This window comes from Phalacrocorax aristotelis, chromosome 2 (genome assembly GCF_949628215.1).
Source record: "Phalacrocorax aristotelis chromosome 2, bGulAri2.1, whole genome shotgun sequence".
NCBI classification, from domain to species: Eukaryota; Metazoa; Chordata; class Aves; order Suliformes; family Phalacrocoracidae; genus Phalacrocorax; species Phalacrocorax aristotelis.
The window spans coordinates 39105612-39119744 of record NC_134277.1 but is presented as its reverse complement, the minus strand read 5'-3'; the positions used below and the strand labels follow the sequence as shown (position 1 = coordinate 39119744).

At 36.9% G+C, this 14133-nt stretch overlaps 1 protein-coding gene across 1 annotated transcript in view; it reads left to right on the top strand.

Annotated features, from left to right (window-relative positions):
* Positions 1-14133, top strand: part of HACL1 (2-hydroxyacyl-CoA lyase 1) — a 26019-nt gene extending 11886 nt beyond the window's left edge. Inside the window, exons 5-17 of the mRNA XM_075083162.1 lie at positions 802-874; positions 1370-1447; positions 2461-2555; positions 3001-3113; positions 4716-4851; positions 5992-6097; positions 7463-7546; positions 7849-7950; positions 8816-8970; positions 10390-10548; positions 10842-10949; positions 11539-11725; positions 12133-14133. Of these exons, the coding sequence (XP_074939263.1) occupies positions 802-874; positions 1370-1447; positions 2461-2555; positions 3001-3113; positions 4716-4851; positions 5992-6097; positions 7463-7546; positions 7849-7950; positions 8816-8970; positions 10390-10548; positions 10842-10949; positions 11539-11725; positions 12133-12165 (1429 nt within the window). The 3' untranslated portion in view covers positions 12166-14133. The remainder of the gene's footprint in view (positions 1-801; positions 875-1369; positions 1448-2460; positions 2556-3000; positions 3114-4715; positions 4852-5991; positions 6098-7462; positions 7547-7848; positions 7951-8815; positions 8971-10389; positions 10549-10841; positions 10950-11538; positions 11726-12132) is intronic.

The following is a 14133-nucleotide window of genomic DNA, read 5'->3' as shown; positions in this document are numbered from 1 at the left end:
AATTATAATAATAATAAAAATGTGTTCCTTTGGAATCTATAACCTGTATTATAAACTAATGCTGCCTTTCTTACACAGCTGTGAACTAATTTAAGAACAGGACCACTTGTAGGCATGTTAAATTTATGTTCATCTCTTCGGTCTTTTTTGGGGGGTTTGGTTTGGGCTTTGTTTTTTTTTGTTGTAGTTTGGGGTTTTTTTGTTTGTTTTTGTTTTTTAGTTAAAGCAATGCAGAGAGAAGTGCTATCAGGTACTCAGCTAATTTCTGCTGTGTTCTAAATTGTATATAAAGAAAATTTAATCCTTCTGAAAAGATTGTTTCCTACTGTGTTTCTTAATTCTAGTGTTTGTGTACACGACAATGCCTCTTACGAACAAACATCTTAATACTTTATAGACCAGTCAATACTTTTTAGCTTTTAAGATCAGCTGTTGCCATTCCTGTCAAACCACCTTGTCACCCACGTTATCAAACTTTAATGAAAATATCTAGCAGTATGACTTGGGTTTAGAATTTTTATGCTAGATGTGGATCACTTAATACAGCCGGAATGTCCTAAAACTAGTGACCCAAAAGGTGCTAGGAAGTCAATTGTCTGACACACTGATATATAGAATCCACTCCTGTGTTGTGATGGACACTTTCTGTTCCTGTTGAGATCTGTGGATGCTGAAGGTGCACAACATCCCAAGAGCAGTAGGATTTGACCGTCAGGAGAGTTTACAGATGTGATTGCAGTTAAAAAAAAAAAAATGCTTAATGTTGGAGGGGTTTAATTTTTTTTTAATATATTTTTCTAGGCCGTTGATTGTTATTGGAGGCTCTTCTGAGAGAAATCAGGAGACCATGGGAGCTTTCCAAGAATTCCCACAGGTACATGGACATACAAAAAGATTTCAGTTAAATTGTTGTTTCTTCCTTACTGTAAGAATAACAATCCCAAACAGACCTTATAACGCTGTTGATTTGCTCCATCTACTGGTTTAAGATTGACAGTACACAAATACAGCAGATTATTTGGAATGTCTCTGTCCACAGTCATGTTAGAATTCATGCTCTGTTTTAGGTTCTCAGCCGATATAAACTGCTGTTGTCTGTCAGTTCTGAGGTGGAAGAAAGCAAAATAAACGTTCCAAGAAAAGAAGCACCACTTTCTGGGAAAAACTACCTAAGCACTCAGTGGAATGAGTGTGGCTTTGACAGTTCTTACGAGCAGAGGACCTGTATCTTTCCACTCCCCCCGCCCCGGAATTTTTCAACCTGTTGCTTTCCATTTGACCTTTTTTCTGTTTTATTTGTGTTGAAATGAAATTGAAATGAGCAAATCACTTTGATAAATCAATATAACTACTATATGCGTTTATTCAGGTTGAAGCTGGTAGGCTGTACAACAAACTGTCTGTCCGCCCAAGCAGTCTGGATGTTATTCCTGCTGTTATTGAAAAGGTATGAAAAAATACTGAATTAGCAACAGAACATCAAATAACTGTCTCCTACTGTGTAAGCTTTGAGGGCTTATTTTTTATATAGCTGTTACTGTGAATAGTTTGATCCTGCAGATGTTAGGTGATATTTGATTGAGTAAACTAACAGCTAGGGGTTTTTCCTGTGAACTGTGCTCTGGGACAGGTTAGAAATATATTCTGGTCCAATCTGATGCTTATGGATCCCTGAAACGTTTTTTTGTTAGCTTCGGTCAGAGCTGGAAATTTCTTTCATAAAAGAAATTCTTTTAGGAGGTGAAATAACTAGAAATGTAATACTACAAACTTGAGCTCTTTCACCACTCTTGTTATGTGAAGGAGATTTGGGGGGCGGAGGGGGGTGGTAGAAATGGTTCTGTTTGGATTTTAGGGCTTGTTGGTTTGGTGGGGTTTTTTGAGGAAGTGAGAGAAAACACATCCTTATCTCAGTGCTTCTGAAGGGGTTACAAAACCGTCTTGATACTGCTGTAGCAACACTTTGGCCATGTCAGCCTAAACTCTGCATACAATGATACTGTTTCCAGTATCACATTCATGCACATTCGGCAGAGCATCTACCTGTAGTAGAAGAATTGGAATCAAAGGTAATAGAAAATGGAGGCATTGGTGGTCTTGGTTTTTTTCTGTTTGTGCTACTTTAAATAGAATTCAGCATGAAGGCTTAATTTAGTATTTCCAAACACAACAGCTGATAATGCAGTTGTATCATTGTAAATTAAACAAAGAATTCATGGTCTAATACAGTGCATCTACTGAAAGGCTTCACCTGGCATATAATGGAAAATGTAAATAGCTATCAAAACTCAAATTCATTAGTATAAATCAGTCCATGAGAGCTTTCCCTGTGGTGGTTCAGCAATATGAAACAGCATGTTCCTTCTCTGCCTGCAGAAAGGTTTTCTTGGTTTTTTTACACATAAAGATTTTTAAAATCCTTTCAAACAGTGGCTAAAACTGTGATTATCTGTTTTCTAGGCTGTAAGAACCAGCATATATGGTCGTCCAGGTTCCTGCTATATTGACATACCTGGGGATTTTGTGAATCTTCAGGTGAACAAGAGCTCTGTCAAGTGAGTAAAGATTATATTTGCTATTTTTCAAGTCATTAAAGAAAAGAAATTTTAGTTTTAAGTTACTTTTGTATTTTCTTAAGAATAAGATAAACAAGAGTGAGAGGTTTAATAATTTGCCACAAGGTTGAAATGATACTAAAAATCCAGCTTCTGAATGTAATGTTCCAGCATAACATGTGGTATAGATGATAGTTTGTAATGAAATGTGTAAAAAGGAATGAATTAATATGATGTCATTTTGTAAACCTCTGGAACAACACTACCTATAAGATTAAAGAAACATGCAAGAAAAACTTCAAAGACTTTTAAAAAAAAATCTTGTGATAAATGCTGTAATATGGTGTGTAGCAGCTGTGGTTTCATGCTAAACAACAGGTTTTATCTTTCAACATTTCTTGTTTTGAATTTTTAAAGAGCCTCTCTTGTGTTGCTTGGCTTCCAGGTACATGGAATGCTGCCTGCCACCTCCTGTCAGCATGGCTGAACACTCTGCTGTATCCGAAGCAGCATCTATCATTGCTCATTCCAAGCAACCTCTGCTAATCATTGGCAAAGGTAACATGCTTTGATGTGGCTTTGTACTGTACAAGTTCTGGACAAGAACAATGACCAAAGTGATCTCTTTTCCCTGTAACTGTTAGCCATCTCCTTTTCACTCTCTATTCAAATAAAAACAAACAAACAAAAAAAGCAAACAAACTTCTTCGAAATTGGATGTTAAAGTCTGCTCTGGTTTTAGAATATTTTTATTCTGTTGTCTTTATCATCTAGTTTAAGAGAAAAGTCAACTGATAAAATACAAGTAGGAAAAAAATCGGATAACCATTCTCTCAAGCCTAGAGCTAATACCAACGGATCACTTCCAAAATGCCAAACAAATTCTTTTAGCATACAGAAGTGATATGCTCTGTCTGATGCTCTGGCATATATAGCAAAGGTCATTTTTTCCATTTGGACTTACTGAAAGTGCCAGCCTACCTGTGTGGAGACGTGAAGCAAGACAGCCAATACTGCTGTTATTGCTGTCTTACAGACTTCCCATTGTACTCTGCCAGTGTATTTCATTTCTGAAATAGAGGTGTCCCTAAAGATAGAGGATAATTATTGTCTTATTTACTAATCTGTCCTCCTTGTGGGATGTTAGTCACTGCAGTGGTGTTTCTGTGGATGATACAGGTCTGCTAGGAATAGAATTGAAATAACTACCTTGTTTCACCCAGGCTGTTTTCCTGTAGACATGGGTTCTATGTTTAATCAGGGAGTGAAATGATGGAGATGAGATGGATATTATCATTGAGTAGATAATGAAATAGTAAACAGAAGGTAGATCAGGAGAGGGTTTATTTGGTTTGGGGTTTTTTCCCCCCACCTCCCTCTCTGGCTTGATACACATGAACAAAAGGGTGTTCTTTGAAAGTGGAAGGTAGAAAACTCAGAAATACATAGATATGTGTTTTGTTGATGTCAACAATTGAGAATCTACTTAACAAATATATCTGGACTTTCTGCTATATATTGTTAGCAGAAGTTTTGGAAGAAACACAGAAGTTTATACTTCAGGATTTAAGATTCATGGACTTAAGTCATTGCACAAGGATCAGTCAGTTATTCTAGATTGCTTGGGCAGCCTTAATTCCGCAGCCTTGTACTGAAGGTAGCATCAGAGTAAATATGTGCACAAACACATATCTTTACAAGGTCTTCTTTGAGCTTCTCTTTTTTATTAAAGGCTTACAATAGACCTGTTTGGGTAGATTGTTAATGGAGCACGTGATACGACAACATGCGATGACATTACACAACACAAAGGTCATCTGTTGCTGCTGCAGAAGTCTCTGCCACATAATACCAAACTTCACCCACTCAAAATTGTCATTTTAGATAAACAAAATCTGCCCTGCTTTATAGAAATAGCTAAATAGTTCGGCTGAAGTGTTTAAAAAAAAAAAAAACAACTTCGTCAAAAGTCGGAAATTAGAACCCAAATACCTGTAGTTTGGCATGTTATGTTTTGAGTTCTCTAGAATGAAAAATAACAAGCAGCTTTCATAATGGGAAATAGTACTCTTTCTGCCACTAATATAATGAGATTAATTGAAATTCAAATGAATACAGTAGGTTTCTGTAGTATTAAGCAGTCTCTTTCATTTCATTTAGGTGCTGCTTATTCACGTGCTGAAAACAACATCAGAAAGTTGGTTGACCTTTGTGGACTGCCTTTTTTGCCTACACCAATGGCAAAAGGAGTAGTTCCCGATAATCATCCAAATTGTGTAGCTGCAGCAAGATCAACGTAAATATAAAGCAAGGCTTCTAATCGTAACGCCTGAGAAACAACTAGGAATTGTGGTGGTCTGCAGATGCCAGGGAAGACAAAATGCATACACCAAAAATCTTTCAACCACATTTTGCACCTCATTTTAGAGCACTGGAGATCTTGCTTGGAAAGAGACAACAGATTTAGGTGGATCACCTTTGACAATGCTTAGAGTGCTGGCCAGGAAGATACTTTATCTGAGAGCTAATATTCTGTAACTATGAAACCTATGGCAAGTCTATGTATCAATGTTGTCAGTATGCATTTCATGACATAAAATGAAACTGGTAAACAGATTATGTTAAACATTTAACTTGGAGCGCTAGACAAACTACTACTACTTTTGATTTTAACACCATAAACAGAAGCTTAAGTTGCACACATTGCAGTTGAAATTTTGCTATCTGCTGTCTCTGTGTGGTGTTCGCAATGCACAGTCACTAAATTGCACTTTATTAAAAAAAAAAAAAGTATTTCGAACTAGACTGAAGGACTCTGTTTAAAGTAACTTATAAGAGCTCTTTTTGGCTTTTGGCAAAATTAATGTGAATGAACTATAAGAACCCTACTAGGTATGAATATGCACATAGGCAGCTTGCAGATGGAGCGTTTATATACTTTGAGATTAAAATATTGTCCATTGTTGAGCATATTAGCTTTATCACTGCTAAGCATGCTTTTAGAAAAAATGGAGAATAGAAGAATATACCAAATACTGTCTATGCAGCTGAAAGGGAAATTAACAGGAGTCTAAACTGAGAGGTCCTCAACAGTCTTAATTTTGGTGCCCACTGTCACCAGTAGTTAGTCTTTTGCTTTAACCTCAGTGTCATTATAGCATCTTGTTAGTCTCCTAGTGCAATGATTACTTTCCCAAACACAGTGTATTCGGAAAACAGTAATTCATTTTCTTCTGGAGTTCCTAAACTCAAGAATGTCTTGATGATTGGCTATGTAAAAGGATACGTGGTTTGGGGACTAAGCAAGCAGCTCAGAGAAAGGAAGGATTATTTTCTGGGATTTGCTGCGGTGGTTAGGATTACTTCTAATTTTGAAAACACTATTAAATTTAATAATAATTCCTCTCTGTTGGATTCTATTGTTTCCCTTTATTAGGGCATTACAGCATGCTGATGTAATCATCTTGCTTGGTGCAAGGCTGAACTGGATTTTGCATTTTGGTCTTCCACCGAGGTTTCGAGCAGATGTAAATGTTATTCAGGTAAGCAGGAAAATTATTATTGCTTGAAGGAAGTCCTCTGCTTTCTAGTGTTGCCTAGAGCAATTATCACAAATTATTTTGGTAGTGTGCTACATGTGGCAAATACTGCCCTATGGACAGTGCAGTGCATACAATTATGGTAGTTCTCCAGAAATAGTTCTGATTTTTTTACTTCCATAATTCATCTAAAAATGGTTACACCATTGTTCCAGCTATCAAGGACTTGGTGCTGCTGTAATGAGGAGGGCAGACACTCCTGTGTAGCTGACTAATACAGGATTAGACTCATGATACTTGTGTGATCTTTAGAGCACTGGAATTTCCATGATTGAAAGCAAATTTTCTTGAAATTTTGAAACCTTTCATACCATTTGACTGTGCTCTCAGCTGGATTTTTTAAAAAATAGAATTACTTTTAGATCCAGAATCAGTCATTATATGAGCTCAGTCACTCAGAAATGTTAATAAGAAAAGAGGAAGAAAGGCTATTTAACTAATTAATGTATTTGTCAATCTGCCAGCTCTTAGTAAGACAAGTCATTAAATCGTTTGTGGCCTTAAAATCTCCTCCCTTAGAGACTGTGATCGAAGACTGGCCTGCCTTCAGTGATCTGGAACATAATCTCAGCTTCTAAACTTTGTATCTTTTCCAGAGGAATAACATAAATTTTTAAGTTACAATTCCTTTTGACTTGTGAAGTAATACATCTTTTATGTTTCCTTTTTCTAAGGAATGTAAAGAAAAATATTATTTTTATCTCACTTAAAGTAATTTTTTCACTGTCAAGGGTTAGTATTAAAATACTAATTCAGCTCATAGTCTCTGTGACCTGGTCATAAGTTAGTGTTCCATGTAACCTGAGAGGTCTCCTACAGCACTGATAAAGAAAGTAGGGAAATTTCTTCAGTTGTCACAATTTACTTCTCAGTTTCTTCATACTAGCCAAATTCTTACTGCCAAGTAGCATACACAAAATTTTCTCAGTAAGAAAATTGCTGCTTTGTATAGACTTTAAGGCTATACATAAGCCTAGATTTTTAGCTCTCATAATTGTTGCTAAAATCACTACCTTCTTCTCCTTACTGTTCGAATAAAGTTCTATACTGTCTGTAAGAGTTTGAAAGAAGCAAGCAGTCAATTTTAAGGATATAGATGAACTTTTATTAAAATGGGTACGTACCATAGGATTTGACTTTATTTAAAGTCATTGATGTCATTTCAATGAAAGGCAGAGGAAGTTATCTGTACAGCCAAAACAAGGTATGAAGACATTGCTGGACAATGTTCCTCACTTGAACTGAAAAAAAAAAAAATTCTCTTTAACAATCCTTGAGGTAACGGTAATCTTTCTTTTTGATATATAGATTGATATTTGTGCAGAAGAGCTGGGGAATAACGTCAGGCCAGCTGCAATTTTATTAGGTGACATAAACGCCGTGACTAAGCAGGTAACGTCATATCAAGTGGCCTCCTGTTTTGACCTTAATTTCCTGTGATCTATACAAGTAAGGTACCAGTTAAACATAGGAAAAAAAACCAACCTGTTCAAGGAAAAACATTTTTCAGGCAACGTACTCATGCTGTGCATCCAGACTGTTCCCACATTTAAATGTTAAAGATTGATTAGTGTTACAGGGGTTGTGCCGGGATCTTTCTTGATAATGTTATTCTTGATGCTCGTGATGTTTGTTTGGTTGGGTTTTTTTAACATGTTGAAAGAAATCTCTGCAACATTGCAATGTTGTTCCAGCTCTTAGAAGAATTCAGCAAAAGACCATTGAAATATCCATCTAATTCAGAGTGGTGGAAGAGGCTGAGAGAGAAAATAACGAACAATGAGAAAAGGTCAAAGGTAGTGTAATATTCACGTGCCTTAATTACTTCTGACAGTCACGTCACCCAGACTTTGAAAATTTATACCATTCTGGTACAGGCTTACTCTTGTCAGGCTTATGAACTGTAAGTTAAGTCTTAATACTTAACTGAAAGTTAAGTACTCTAGGTTTTGTATAAATTCAAACTGTGTGGAAGTCCTTGAACTTTGGGACTGGGTTCTTAAAGCCAGTAGCAGAAGACCACAGCCAGGGTTGTTGTGTTATGGGCAGTGACTTCTAAGCAATGTCCAGGTTCTCCCTACAAGTACTCGAAGGGGAACATAGTTTACGTGAAGATGCATTCTTAGTTTTCTTCCGTAATTGTGCTGTTTAGCAATGGTGGTGCAATTGTAATCTATGTTAAAAGCAAGTAGCTATTCAGGCCAAAAGACCACAGATGCTTGGGATATGCCTGATTTTATGCAACTCATATTCTGCAAGTTCAGACGCATGTTTCCAAGGTTGGCTCTAAAATAAATTAATTCAGCAGATCACTCTTTTTAACTACCTCCCAGCAGACAGATGACAAGTCACTTAGGATTATCAGTAGTCAAACCTATGTGCAGAAAAATTTCACATGCCTTTCAGGTTAAAGTGAGTTTTAATAGTTTCCTGTTAATGCAACCCATGCAAGGGTTGCTGAGCTGACTGAGGTGCTGATAAACACATTGTGCCACCAGGATAGGTACAGGAATGACCTTGGTGTAGTGCATGGAAGACCAAATACTTCAGTCTTACCTAGCTGAGTGCGTTTTTATTTCCATTGTTATTATTTCTTGTCTCAGTTCTGCACCCTATTATTAATTCTATGCATAGGAGTTACTAATACCTCTTATTTTTAAGGGATTAGCATTACAGAAATCCCTGCCTATGAATTATTACACAGTCTTTCATCACATCAGAGAACTGATACCCAAGGACTGCATCTTAGTAAGTGAGGGAGCAAACACCATGGACATTGGACGAACTATGCTTCCAAATTACCATCCCCGTCAAAGGTGTGGTATTTTCTTTGTTGTGCTGACTCAACAGGCTAGAGCTATGTATAAACGTTTTAATTTAGCTGAGAAGCATGATGGTCCGGAATTTTTGTAATCTTTTTTAAAGGTTCTAAATAAAAAATAAAAGTTTAGTATGTTGAGAGAGGGGTTAAGGGAAGTTTTCCACTCATATACTGATGACCTGTCATAGCTTTTAACAGTTCTGTGCGGCTTGACTGCGTGTACTACAAAAGAATGATGGTAGTTTCTCACTCTTCTGTGGAGAGTGAGGAGCATCATGTTGAATTCCTTGATCTAGATGTTTATTTCTGTGCTCAGAGTCTGTGGTAAATATTGATTTTTAAAATAAAAGGAATTGTTGGGATTCTTATGTTGAAAAGAATTAATATAAAGAGTGTTTCTTTGAAATGCACTTAAAAACAGGGAAAACTTAAGAAGAATCACATAATTTTGAAAATTGGATTATATATTGAGCACACGTTCATGTAAACCTGCATGCCTAAAATGTAGGCACTCAAGTTTGGAAACGTTGGTATGTTACTTCAAATGTGTAGTCTAGTTTTAATGTAAGTAGGAATTAAGTTCTGTTTCTTGCATGGAGAAAAAGGTTAATTCTGTCTGTGAGGTAAAACTTCTGATCCGACTGTGAAGCTTGTGCCTTCTTGTGAAAGTAGTGCTAAAGTCCCAAATGAACCTAAATCTTTACTTTGTAAACAAAAAACAACCAACCAAACAAAAAAAACCCTACTTCCAGTGAACTTGGGGTAAGAGTTTGCATTTTTTCCCCCGTATTTGAAATAAGGACACAGTAATGTTAATGGTTGCCTTTTCAGATTGCATTGTGCATATCTGAAAACAAATTTAAAAAGTTAACCCTAGAATAATCTAGTTCTTTATGTACTTTGGTATCCATTATGTGCTTCTGACTGGAATGATCTAACTTAATTACAGCTTTCAATTTGATTTCGAAAGTTGAACAGAAGACTAAAATTTGAACAGCAATATTTAACCGATGGCTTTCAGACTTCTACTTATATTTTCAAGGAATTAAATATAGAAAGATTTCATGTAGTCTGCCTATCTCTACAGTAATTGAATGTTTTTGAAATATTGTTACTATGCAAGCCAAAAGCATACAAGAATAGTTCTCTATTGTAGTACAACTAGTGTATAAGAGCTCTTAATTTTAGTTAGAGTTCCAGTACGTTTATATCACTTAAAACATTTGCAGTCATATCAGATGCTTGACTGAATATAATAATTTATACATCTGGTATCCCTTTATACCAATTGCTTAGGAAACAGTATTTGAATAGTATATGGCAAATTATTAAAAGTAAAGATAAGTCACCATGGGTTAACTTAAAAGTTTGAGTAGAAAATAAAGGGATAGTAATTCTGTATTCTCCCCTGTAGGCTTGATGCAGGTACTTTTGGAACAATGGGAGTCGGACTGGGTTTTGCTATAGCAGCTGCAATGGTAGCTAAAGACCAAACACCTGAAAAGCGAGTCATCTGCATAGAGGGAGATAGTGCTTTTGGATTTTCTGGAATGGAGGTGGAGACTATTTGCAGGTAACTGGTTTTTGTTCAGGAAGACCCTCTTTTTATATCGCAAGGATCAATTTAACTAGAAGGCCAAGGAGGCTGCTGTTAGGTGGGGTACTCTTAAAAGCAAATGACAACAAGCCAAAAAATATACATGGTCATTTTTATGCTGTTGTGACGTAATGTGTTACCAGTGACGAGTAGATTATGTTTCAGGTGGAAGTGAGGTTTTTTTTTTTCCTTTTAGGGAAAAGTAGCACTTAGCACCTTATACAAAGATGCAAGTATTTCAGAATTCTTCCAAATACATCTTTTTGTAGATACAACTTGCCAATCCTGATTATTGTAGTAAACAACAATGGGATTTACACTGGTTTGGATGCAGATGCCTGGAAGGAGATGTTAAAGTCTGGAGAACCTGCTACATGGTGAGCATCTTCAAAGTATGTCCTGTTAATTAAAGAAGAAGTGACAAGAATGGTCATTCTCATCACTTTTAATTCTTTGTGATCCATATTGATATTTTTCACAAAGTGAGCTTAGTCCTAGGCTAAGTTCATATAAGAATGAACTAGTTACCAAAAGCAAGTCACCAATCTAATTCCAGACTATAGTTTACACAACAGTGCAGTGGAGAGGTGACTCTGTATTAGTTGTCTCAGGTTCCTGCAGCAGTTCAGGCCACACAGTACAGAGTTCATAGTGGGCTAATCTTCAAAATCATGATAATCTCCAAAATTACCTGAGACCAGTGTTCTGCGTTTACACTGGGCTTCTGCTTCTGGAGCTGTGATCTCTGTACCAAGAGGACTAGGCTAAACCTTGCTCATGAAAATGAGTATGCTACCCTATAAACATAGCTTAAGTGGTACAGGAAACAGTTCTTCCAGCCCAGAAGAATTCATCAGGCCAGCACAATAATCATTTTAAGCTATAAAATCAGTGCTGAAGTAATTAAATTGGTCAGCCTGGCAATTCTTCTCTGCCATTAATCAGAGGTTTTGCTTTTTGTTACAGCGTACCTCCGGTTTCTCTCCTGCCAAATTCACACTATGAGGAAATTATGTCTGCCTTTGGAGGTAAAGGATACTTTGTTAAAACACGAGAAGAATTGCAAAATGCTCTGAAAGCAAGCGTTACTGACAAGCAAACACCTTCTCTTATAAATGTCATGATTGATCCACAGTCTGAGAGAAAGAAACAGGTATGTATATGTCTTCCTTTCTTTTTCTGCAAGCTTCATGTGGGCAAGCCTCTGAAATCCTCAGGAAGTATCACTAAACTGCAGAGAAGGCAGAGTAGTTGCAAGGCAGAAAGATTGTCTTTACATTTGGGAGATGATAGAATGGCTGCTGTTACACTGTGCCATGTGCTTTCCTTGGGGTTTTGGGTTTTTTTTCCTGTTGGCTAGTATTTGGCATAGTGTCTTTAATGACTTTCCAAAATTCATGGTTGTACATTTCCATTCCTGACAAAATGAGATGAAATGGTTTTGAGCACTCTTTATTTCCTGTGGATTCTGTCTGGTGGTTAATGCATATTTGTATCCTGTTCCTCTTACTGTTTGTCCATTCTGATATGGTTGTTATTCTGGGGTTTTTTTGCTTCCAGGAATTTCCCTGGCTGACTCGTTCTAACCTGTAGCAGAAGATGAAGATAACAGTGGTGCAAGGCAGTGCATTAAGCAAAACTAAATTGGTTTCCAGAAGTGGAACTGGTACAACTCTTTTTTACATAAGCTTTGGAACAAAGTTGGATTATAGAACTGCTATTAGAGGAATCTTTAAATGCTGAAATTAAGTAATTGTAAAATGAACAAGACAAATGTGAATGCATACCAGGCCTTTTAGCAGTTTGTATAGAAACACTGATGATAAAATGACATACTTTTTCTTTTACTCAGTCGTACCCATCAAGATTTGTGAATTAAAATCTTGGATGTTCTGAATGAAGGGAGTAAGCTGAGAGTTTTATACTGACAGAAACATAGAAAGAAGTCTTTGGCAGTCTGCAATAACTTCCATTTTAAACCAACTGCCCGCATGCTACTTGGTAGAGGCTTTACCATAAAAGGACCAAAACAAAGCATCTTGTTGTGAAAAAGTGCTGATTGGCCTCATTATGCATTGAAGTCATTGGATTGATAGTCATTTCGTAATTTTACAGGTTGCTTTTTCAGCTTCTAGTACAGGTAGAAGTAGTGTATTAAATATACAGACTTACTCAAGGGCTGAGTTTCTGTCTATTGCATTTGTTTTTGTTAACTGGGACTTAGTGCTTGCAGGAAAACAAAAATCTTAGATTTTTATTTGAAGCTTTGCTCTTTGCAAAGGCAATATCATCTCTGTAGGCGGAAAACAGGATTGGATTTATTAGTGAGATTTCCAGGATTAATAGTTCATAAATCATTCTAATCGGAAGCATATAAAAAAACCCTACCACCACTACCAACAACAAAAGAAGACCAGAACCAAAACAACCTCACCAAAACACACAAACAAAAAAGTGTTAGTCTTGAGCTTCATGTTCGGTTTGGCTGGCATCACACAGCAACCACCAGCACTCATGCTGTGGCTGGCTGATTGTGCAGCTCTTCATGTAATGCATTTACTGTATAGAAACTTGGTGCCCAGCTCACACTGACTGTGATGCAGAGCTAATATTGAAACCACGTAATTGGCCTACCTGAGGTTGTGTCTACTGTGTTTTCATCTGTTGTTGCGTCTGACAATCTGACTTAGAGCTCAGACTTTAAAAGTGAAATAGTTCTTTCTCTATGCTTCTGTCATGGCCTACAACAACTAATGTTCAGTATACTACTAAGCAGATTATTTTATATTTACATGTGTTCTTAAATGCACTGGGAGGTTCTTTGTTACATATGTAAAAGGGAAAACTCTGGCTCTGATTTGGATTTTGATTGCTTTATTGTCTATTATTGCATTGACATTTAGTGTTAGTTAACTAGTGGAAGGCACTTGGGTGACCCAAGGTAGAGGAGGACTGGGCTGGCAGAGGATCCTGGGCTACAGTTAGGTTTGCAAAAAGCTTGGCTTATTAGTTCTTGCACTTCAGTCTGGGTCTGGCACAAGGGCAGGGGTTGCTGTTAGGCAGAGGAATGTCTCTGCACACTCGGGCCAAGAGGTAGCGTTTGACATGAGCAAGAGTGCCGCAGTCTGACTAGAGGTGCCACTACTTCTTACGTGTGTGGGAGTAGCCACACGGCACTATGAGTGCTTGAGTCAAGAAAGATAATATCCTTAGGAGGGCTAAGAAGTGCAAGAAGATAAAATGCTTAGAATGGATACAACTCATGGATGAGTGTAAGGCTGCTGAGATGGCAGAGTTGCTGTGTTCTGTGGTGGGCTCTGCAAGGAATGTGGAACAACATTGGAGCTTGTCACTAATTTTGTTTCATTCTCCTTTTTAACTCTCAAAAATTGATTTTTAGTATGTTGCAGTGATTCAACACAATCCATTATGATGATTTAAAACATCTGTAAGAATTAATGCTGGGACTGACAGCAGGGGAGATCATTTGCACTGGATAAACAAATGCAGAAATTCTTGTTTTGTATTTGAAAATTAATAAAAAGTTATTTTCATACTGTT